General features: G+C 36.2%; 1 protein-coding gene across 1 annotated transcript in view; it reads right to left on the reverse strand.

Moving 5' to 3' along the window:
- LOC137653846 (DNA helicase MCM9-like) overlaps window positions 1–10,000 on the reverse strand; it is a 64,490-nt gene that overhangs the window by 5,400 nt on the left and 49,090 nt on the right. The window contains exons 7-8 of the mRNA XM_068387497.1: window positions 8,719–8,894; window positions 1,391–1,603 (exon numbers count right to left, since the gene is read on the reverse strand). Of these exons, the coding sequence (XP_068243598.1) occupies window positions 1,391–1,603; window positions 8,719–8,894 (389 nt within the window). The remainder of the gene's footprint in view (window positions 1–1,390; window positions 1,604–8,718; window positions 8,895–10,000) is intronic.

The following is a 10,000-nucleotide window of genomic DNA, read 5'->3' on the forward strand; positions in this document are numbered from 1 at the left end:
TATTATACCTCCAAGGTAATTTGAATGAATTACTACCAACTGTGTCACGTGGTGGCCCGGAAAATCGGGTAAAAATCGCTGGTAAGAGACTGATGTTTGGCCATGTAAATCCTCGGACAGCTAGGTAGCGTCAGGTTCCGATTTATTTTATGGGCTCTCGTGGCATGGTTGGTTTCGACCTGGCCTTTCATTAGAAGGGGCTAGCATTCGATCCCAAGTATGAGGTAGAAATTTATTTCTATTTGAACACGATGTTGTGTTGATATTTATCCATACTGACTCATTAGGGGTAATTTGAATGAATTACTACCAATTGTGTCACGTGGTGGCCCGGGAAATCGGATAAAACTCGCTGGTAAGAGACTGATGTTTCGCCAGGTAAATCCTCGGACAGCTAGGTAGCATCAGGTTCCGATTTCTTTTATGGGCTCTCGTGGCATGGTTGGTTTCGACCTGGCCTTTCATTAGAAGGGGCTAGCGTTCGATCCCAAGTATGAGGTAGAAATTTATTTCTATTTGAACACGATGTTGTGTTGATATTTATCCATATTGACTCTTTAGGGGTAATTTGAATGAATTACTACCAATTGTGTCATGTGGTGGCCCGGGAAATCGGGTAAAACTCGCTGGTAAGAGACTGATGTTTCGCCAGGTAAATCCTCGGACAGCTAGGTAGCGTCAGGTTCCGATTTCTTTTATGGGCTCTCGTGGCATGGTTGGTTTCGACCTGGCCTTTCATTAGAAGGGGCTAGCGTTCGATCCCAAGTATGAGGTAGAAATTTATTTCTATTTGAACACGATGTTGTGTTGATATATATATATATATATATATATATATATATATATATATATATATATATATATATATATATATATATATATATAAAATGTTTGAGTGTATTTGTTTTTACATATTTTTGCATGGTCCATCTTTGGTAGTTACCTCAATACAAAAAAGAATGTTTTTGTGATTGATTGTACTGGTTCAAAGTCAAAAGACAATGCTAAATATCTATTTCTCCTAACCTTTCTTTCAGCCCGTTCTTTCATGATATTGCATGTTCAACCAGTCAATACTCTATATATTTTCCAATTTATAGTCAACCACTTTTATTTTTGTGCAGTATACCAGTATAGTACTTTCTTAGTGATAAATACCCTGTTTATTAAATTTTCCTTCAAATACTCTAGGAAAATGTCAAGTAAATATTACTGTGCTTACCATCAATAAAAATCATATTATTCCTAGTGGAGTCTGGGCCTTACTCTTATTAATTTTCTTGATCAAGACTATCCTGTAAACTAATAAGATGATCAAAATATTGATAAACTCTGTTTACTTGTGGAAACCCAGTTAAAGAGATGGAAACATTATCTATAGTTAAAATACCTGATAGTTGTCCTGGCTTGATTTCTTTGATCAGTCTGTCTCTGCAACTGGTAATATTTGGCTAGAACAGAATTAGCAGCTGATGTCATAGAGGGCTGAAAAGAACGTATATGACAGAAATACGTCTGAAGCTTTTCCAAACTCCAGTCTCCATCATTTCCAATATCACCAGAAAAAATGTCACACCCCTCTATGATGTAATCAGACACAATCCTGAAAGTAAAAGATTTATTTAGCAAGTCAGATGAAACTGATAAGATCTCTATAACCATAACTGTGGCATAGCATAATTTCAAATATACTTTATGTAGCAAAAAATACTATATTTTAACCCTTTTACCCCCAGGCTCTTTGGAAATTTCCAACCCTTAACCCCCAAGGGGTTATTTTTTCCCCAGCACATTTTGCAGTATATTTATTTTAAATTGCTCTAACAGTCTTAGTTTTTGTCATAGAGTGGTCAGGTTGGTCTCATTCTCTTGGAAAATGCCTGAATTTTTTCAAAAAAATATAAAAAATATGAAAAAAAAAATTTTTATAGCATTTTTTTGCAAGGACGTATCGGTACGTCCATGGGGGTAAAGGGATGAGTTTTGTGAAACGTACCAGTACATCCTTTGGGGGTAAAAGGGTTAAAAATGAAAAAGAAAAGGCTAATGTTCAATATTCAATAAACGGATTTGATGAATGTAACCGTTATTTTTGGGGAGGTGTTCTGTAGTCAGCAAGGACTTTCCTTTAAAGACTAAAATATGAAATCTAGTATGACATGATAAACCAAAGAAATAGTGTTTTCTTTGCTCTAGGGTCAGTGTATCAACTTGGAAATCACGGACTCAGTGTGTATAACAGAGACCCACAGGTTCAGGCTCTATTACAGAATTTGTTTGCTAGTGGAGAGCATGTCACCTAATGAGAACCATTTCTAATTGTGTAGAAGACTAACCACAAAACCTGGGCATTTGTTTATGCCCAGTAGCCATCTCTCTTTCCCATCATGCATCTAAGGAGGAAGGAGGGTCTTGGCGATCATCCAGTACCACCCATAAAATAGTTTTCCTTTGTAAAAACTCCTTTTTGGGGGTTAGGATCTGTATGGTCTCCCAAGAAAAAGTGCCAGAGAATAGGTTACACCATTAAAACACAAGGGCCAATTGCAATTAACAAAACTTAACAAATAATTCCTACATATGTAAATGAATGGAAAGATCAAATGAGTCAGCCAGATCCTATCAGGAGAAGAAATTCCTGGAGTGGAGTCTAGACCGCCATCATGGCACCTCTACTGAGGGACCCAGTTGAAGATCTCTTCTCCAGCATAAACCGCCTAGGTGTCACAATCATGCTGAGGACACAATGCAATGCAGGCAAGCTGAACTGAACTTATGTACAGACCAGCCACCAGTTTTGCATATCTTAAAATTGTATACAGTATAAGCAAAGAATGCTACTGAAGATGCAATTTTTCAGACTTCGTGAATTTTAGAGATGGAGAAGCGATTGAATTTTATAATGAAGAAAGCGATAAGATAAACAATGGCCCCTTTAGGAAGGGGCCTGTTGGTCTGGGTACAGTAATACCTTAGGTTACAGAATTAATTTGTTCAGGAGTGACTTTCGCAATATGATTTTCCTGTATAAGGAGTCGCGTTTTAAGTATAAATTACCTAATTAGTTCCAAGCCCTACGAAAACACCACATCAAATTTTATAACAAAGGTAAATCCAGAGTGAAATAAAGCGAAATACAATTGAATCATTCAGTGCACCTAATATAAGTGAGATTGAAAGTGGTGGCAGAGGAAGGGGGAAATGGTAAAAAACATTATTATTATTATTTAAAGGGAAGAGATTAAGCAGCCAAATGAGTCAAGCTTGACTCTTACAGAACTCTCCTGAATAAATTTGGGAGGTAAAAATACTTCTGTTAAAACTGATAATAAAATATAAAGTGAATATATAAAAATATAGGATAAACATAAATATTTAGATTCATTGATTGATTGACTTGAGGTTTTCTGGCATCCTGACATCTAAGGTCATTGACGCCGATATCGTTTATTGTAAATAAAAATAAAAGAATATCCAATTAAAACGATAAAAGCAAAGATGTCATTTCAATAGTTAAATATCTTTCAGAAGACCTGCATCTGAAATAAAGTTAAAAATACCACTAGCATGGTTGGACAAATCATGTCCAAGAATCTTGGCAAGGATGAATCTGTCATCCTCGCCTTGAGCCTCAAAAAGGTCTCTATTTCTCTCACTACTGTATGTGGGGCATTTGGTTAACAAATGCCTCACTGTAAATGGTACCAAACGGTCTCTATTTCTCTCACTACTGTATGTGGGGCATTTGGTTAACAAATGCCTCACTGTAAATGGTACCAAACGGTCTCTATTTCTCTCACTACTGTATGTGGGGCATTTGGTTAACAAATGCCTCACTGTAAATGGTACCAAAAGGTCTCTATTTCTCTCACTACTGTATGTGGGGCATTTGGTTAACAAATGCCTCACTGTAAATGGTACCAAACGGTCTCTATTTCTCTCACTACTGTATGTGGGGCATTTGGTTAACAAATGCTTCACTGTAAATGGTACCAAACGGTCTCTATTTCTCTCACTACTGTATGTGGGGCATTTGGTTAACAAATGCCTCACTGTAAATGGTACCAAAAGGTCTCTATTTCTCTCACTACTGTATGTGGGGCATTTGGTTAACAAATGCCTCACTGTAAATGGTACCAAACAGTCGTCGCAATATGCTTGATGTTGGCCAGCCTGCAGAAACTCATGTGTTATCCGAGTGTGACCAAGGCATCCCGTTATACCTCCAAGGGGGTATAACATTACTAATTTCTCTCATTTTATTTTCAAGTAAACTATCCCAATGCTGTTGCCAATTATTATAAATAAAATTCTTAATTATAGGTAAAAAATCATTAATGGGAATGGGATGCCTTCTTGGTAGCAACTTAGCTGCAGCACTCTTTGCCAGCGAACGTGCCTTCTCATTTCCAGACACACCTACGTGTGCCAGGACCAAGCAAAATCAAACAATTATACCTTTTATGCCAATTATCAAAAGCCAATCTAAAATCTTTAAAACTAAAGGATTATTGGAATTAAAAACTTCTAAAGCTCGTAGGACACTTCTTGCATCGCTATTTTCTCAATAGCTGTTAGTATGACATATACAGGTAGTTTGGCAGTAAATACAGAAGATGCTAGAGGAAGCGCACCTCTACAATTAAAAGCAGTACTATATACTCCAAATCCAAAGCCAGTATTAGATTTGGAGCCAACAGTATATATAAAAGTTGATTTACTGTGTTCTTCAACATGTTCCATTAGGAGCAACCTGGTTTTATGTCAGTCATGTTCTTTTTTATACCAATAAAATGTTTACAAAAAGACATATCTAGTAGTTTTCGTGGAGTAGCTGATGATATCTTACATGGGAGCACTTCATTTCTACCTATATCTAGGTTGTCTACTAATGTTTTAACCTGGAAACATTAAGGTTGAGGAGATTTTGGGTGCAACTCAAAATATCTAAAATGCCTTGGAAGGTTTGCAGTCTGACAGGCTTAAGATTCAGCGAGCCTTTGTAACCTGAACCAATACCGAACAATAGAAGACATCCGGTAAAGGTTTATAAGTAACTCTCCATCGTCAACAAGGAGGCTTAGGATAGGCGAGGTTCTAAAGGCTCCGGTGGACAATCTGATAGCACCATGGAGTATGGAATTGGCTTGGGGTGGCTAAGGAGTATATTTCACACCCATAGCCAATTTAAAAAAAAAAAAAAAAAAAAAAAAAAAAAAAAAAAAAAAAAAGCCTTGTATAATTTTAAAAGTTTTGCAGTCTGCCCCCACAATGTATGAGACAAAACTTTTAAAAGATTGAGAGCCTCAAGGCATTTTACTTTGAAGGCTTTCAAGTGGGGAACCCATGTAAGTCTACAGTCAAATATCAACCCTAGAAATCTAGCTTCACTTGAACATGAGATCCGTTGACCTTGGATGTATATATCTGGATCTGGATGTACTCCCCGAATACAACAGAAATGAACAGCAACAGTTTTACTTGTCGAAAGTTTAAATCCACTCATATCGGCTCACTGGATAATTTTGTCAATTGAGTTGTTTTCTCTCAACCACTGCCATTCTAGCTCTGGCAAATGATATGGAGAGATCATCTGTAAATAGTGTTGAGAGAATATCTTTAGGAATGACTGAGGATATCCAATTAATTGCTAGTGCAAATAGGGCTACAGTCAGCACACTACTCTGAGGATATCCCTCTTCCTGACATTTATTCTCTGATAGAGTTTCCCCCACTCTCACTTGAAAAACTCTATGTGAAAGAAATGATTGAATAAACAGTGGTAGCTCTCCTCTTAATCCCAATTCATGAATTGTTTTAAGGATACTATATCTCCATGCAGTATCATAGGCCTTTTCAAAGTTAAAAAAAAAAAAAAAAGTTACATGGGGCTGTTTGGAGGCAAAAGCTTCACAAATAGAGGATTTCAGTTGTATCAACACATCAGTTGTTGAGTACACTTTTATAAATAAACATTGGATATGAGATAAAATACTCTTATTTTCCAGGTACCACATCAGTCTTGCATTGACCATCTTCTCATGATCTTATAGAAGCAAGATGTCAATGCAATTGGTCGATAGTTTGCTGATAAAAACTTATCCTTCCACAGTTTTACAAAGGGTAAAATAATGGCTAATTTCCAAACAGTTGGATACCTATGATCATGCCATATTCTGTTAATAATGCTTAAATAAATAACTTGGTACCAACAAGTACATGTTTAATCATTGCATATGGAATTTCCACGGGTCCAGGGGCTGTATCATTACAATTAGAAAGTGCAGAATAAAATTATCTTTCACTAAAAGGAGAATTCATGACTCCTCCCTTCGTGTTGCAAAATTTAAAACTTTCTTTTCTTCAATGTCCCTATATTGGTGACCAGGGGCTTCTACACACTTGAATGATACATTTGAGAAATGATCAGCCAGGGCATTGCTAACCTTAGTTGCTCCAGTCACATAATGACCATTCACCTTCATCACTGGTGGTGGGTTGGAGGTGAATGAATGAATGAATGATTTGAAGTTCTCTGGTATCCTGTGGAAAAGACAGCATCAAAACTTACCTTTTGGGCAATAACGTTACATAAGATTTAAAAAATACATTTTTTCAACACAATTGGGATATAGCTCAGTGCCTTGTCCATCCTCTTCTTCCTGTAAGGAAGGATAAACTGAAACATATGAGCTACTGTGTTTATAACTGGTACAAGAGCTGCTGCATATTTGCTCAGGTTCAAGGTAAACCCTTTGTAACAGTGCATCTAGTATATTTGTGATTTGTTCTAGTTTTGTGTATTTCTTATATATCATTTGTCTCTTTCTCCACGTCTGATATAAAATTTCTTTAAATTTTCTATATTTTTCTCTGAACATAAATAATCCTAGTTTCTTCCTAGTGAGACTCATTTTATGTACATTTACTCAGCTAACATTTACCCTAGGTGAACTAGAACCCAACCTTACAAGTGAAAGAAACGTACTGCCATCCGTAAGATTATACAATTGATCAGCTTTAGCTTGAACCATCCCCAACAAAATTAAAAAGGTAGGAGAATCATAAGATATGAAATGCTATACACAAATGAAAAAACGAGGTTGCTTAAAAGTGATTATTTTAGCAAATCTTCTGCCTCTCAATCTAGTTGTCTAAAGTTGTGACCAAGAATACAAGGTTTTAGCAAAAGTAATTAAAGAATTTGAGGTTCTGCAAGAAGATGTCTTGACTGTATGGTGCAGTGAACATTCAGAACCCTTATTGAATGGAACACTATTACCACTACACCCAACTACTAGCAAAAACTGAGATAAAAAAAAAAGATTATAAGTTAAGAGCTTTGAAGCCCATCACACTACAAATTCTGATCATCCTTTACATTAAGATCTTCCCGGACTGTTCCATCCTGTTCGTAATACTAGGCATGCAGTTAAATCTAATAGTCAGGCCTTCTCCATCATGACACTCAATACAACACAGTATTCTAGAACTTTTATTCCAGCTCTGACCAAGTTGTGGAATGATCTTCCTAATCGGGTAGTTGAATCAATAGAACTTAAGTTCAAACTTGCAGCAAATGTTTTAATGTTGAACAGGCTGACATAAGTCCTTTTATAGTTTATATATGACTTATCTGTTTTGATGTTGTTACTGTTTTTAAAATATTTTATTTCAATTGTTCATTATTCTAAGATCGTTTATTTATTTCGTTCTTTCCTTTCCTCATTGGGGTTATTTTTCCCTGTTGAACCCCTTGGGCTTTAGCATCTTGCTTTTCCAACTACAGTTGTAGCTTACTTAGTAGTAAAAATACTACTACTACTACTAATAATAATAATAAGTGTGTATTTAAGAACTGTGTTGGTGTGGTAATTTGTCATTGGTCATCGTCCCTACTATAAACAACTAGCCTAGACTTCTGTGGATTTCTCCCTTATCTAAAAGCATGTTTCATTAGCACTCAAACTTAGAACATACAGTACTTTCCTTCTGAGAAACACAGGCAATATCACCCTTCATAACAATAACTTAAATCTCAGTACTATCACTATGGAGTAATTATCAATAAATCCAGAGGATGACAACTTTAAATGCAAAACTCTTATCATTTTCACCATTTGGAAGAAGTGTACTTCAAGTTGAAACGATGCTGATAGAGAAACTGAAATAACAAGAGGTCCAGCTGCTTTGCTTCTTGCCATTAATCACTAGCGAGTCTTACTGCTTTACTACACGCATGTTTCAATTGAAAGGAAAGAAAATAGGTCATTTTCTATTTTATTTAGGGGTAAATGTCAATAGACAGAGTTTCTGGAAAAGAAGCAATACAAACATCAGGGGAGGTTTATAGAAATAAAATGTGTTCAAACACCAATTTGTTTTAGTTCATATGCCTTCGATCTCTGGGTTTTACCAGATAGCTTTTCCTATTCTTGTTTCCAACACAAAGCTACATTAAACATATAAAAAATAATGATGGCAAATAAAATATTTAACATACCTGACTTACAGAGTTATAAACAAATTCAACTTTCCATGATTACAAACACATTTTTGCATCAAAATATTCAAGAGAATAAATGACTGAAAATTACAAAATCAAAGTCAATGGCCAATATTAGAACCATTGTTTTGAGGCATTAAAAGTTTGTTGCCAACTGGTACTTCAAATCTTATCCTTGATAACAGAAACTCTTCTACTGGGAGAGGACTTACCTATCCCACTCTTGATTTTTGGTATCTAAAAGGACCAAAATAAGATCAAAACGAGATAAAAGTGGTGATGCCAAAGCAACATTAACTGATAATGATTCCTCTCGATCATACTGTCCTTTGGGATTTGTTGCTGCTATAATGCTGCATCGAGTATTCAACTTACAAACAAGGCCAGCCTGTGGGATAAAAGTTGTACTTAACTTCTGCAAAAGCTAATAAAATCTTTGAATAATTATTCTAATATCTCTGGAAAATTACTTAAATGGGTACTGAGTGCATAGAAACTGGATTTCTGGCATATATTAGTCAGCTACCATACATGGGAACCTCTTAAATATTGCAGTTTGGGAGGTGAGCATTTACATTAAATAAGTAATCACAGCAAACAACCTGTTAATGTCAATTAAAGATAAGTGTTTACAGCACAAGAAGACAAACAAATAATGTGGACCAACCTGAAATGCTTATAAATCTCCACTCTTACCTGTAATTACTACAGTAGTTACTTCAGGATTATTAGATTCTAATCCCTGCCATCTTTAAGACATGTTTGCCTCTAAAATAGTGAGATATTTAAGCAATATGAAGCTTAAATGTTAAACAAAAATTTCAAAATCAATTGGAATAACAATCGCAAACATTTAAGAAAATATGACAATTTGTCCTAAATTGTATTTTTCCTAGCTATATAAACTTGTAATCATTTACTATAGGAATTCGTTTCATCTCAGCTGAAACAGCCGAAGAGAAAGAAAACCAGGCAGTTGTGTGCTGAATGGTTGGCTGGTTGGTTGCTCTAGAGCATACAGATGGTAAGGAAACTTTAGTCCACCGAATTCCAGGGAAGGCCGTTGTGTGTTTCGAGAAGGACTCAAGAAAATTTAGAGTCATTCAGGACTTATCGCCACTCAACAAGTCCAAATAAAACAACGAGTCTAGGGGGTTTATCCTCCTGAACATAAGGACTCTGCTGCAAAAAAGGGTGCCTATAGTCTTACCAAACCTGAAAGTCGTCTATCAGCAGCTTCCAGTCAATCACCCTTTCCCCTCCTATCTAGGATTCAGGTTACATAAAGTAACGCACTTCCTAGGAAAGATACTTGTCAGACTAAACAGAGTCCTAGCTGCCTTCATAAAAATGGCAGACACAGTCATGCAATATTTAAGCCTAAGAAAGGTTCAGGCAACAATGTTCCTGGATAAGAGGCTGGGGTGGGCAGCACCCAAGGTGGCTGGTCTATGAACATCCGAAGAAATGATCCGGTCCCCGGAACATCGTGGA

This window comes from Palaemon carinicauda, chromosome 14, assembly GCF_036898095.1.
Source record: "Palaemon carinicauda isolate YSFRI2023 chromosome 14, ASM3689809v2, whole genome shotgun sequence".
NCBI classification, from domain to species: domain Eukaryota; kingdom Metazoa; phylum Arthropoda; class Malacostraca; order Decapoda; family Palaemonidae; genus Palaemon; species Palaemon carinicauda.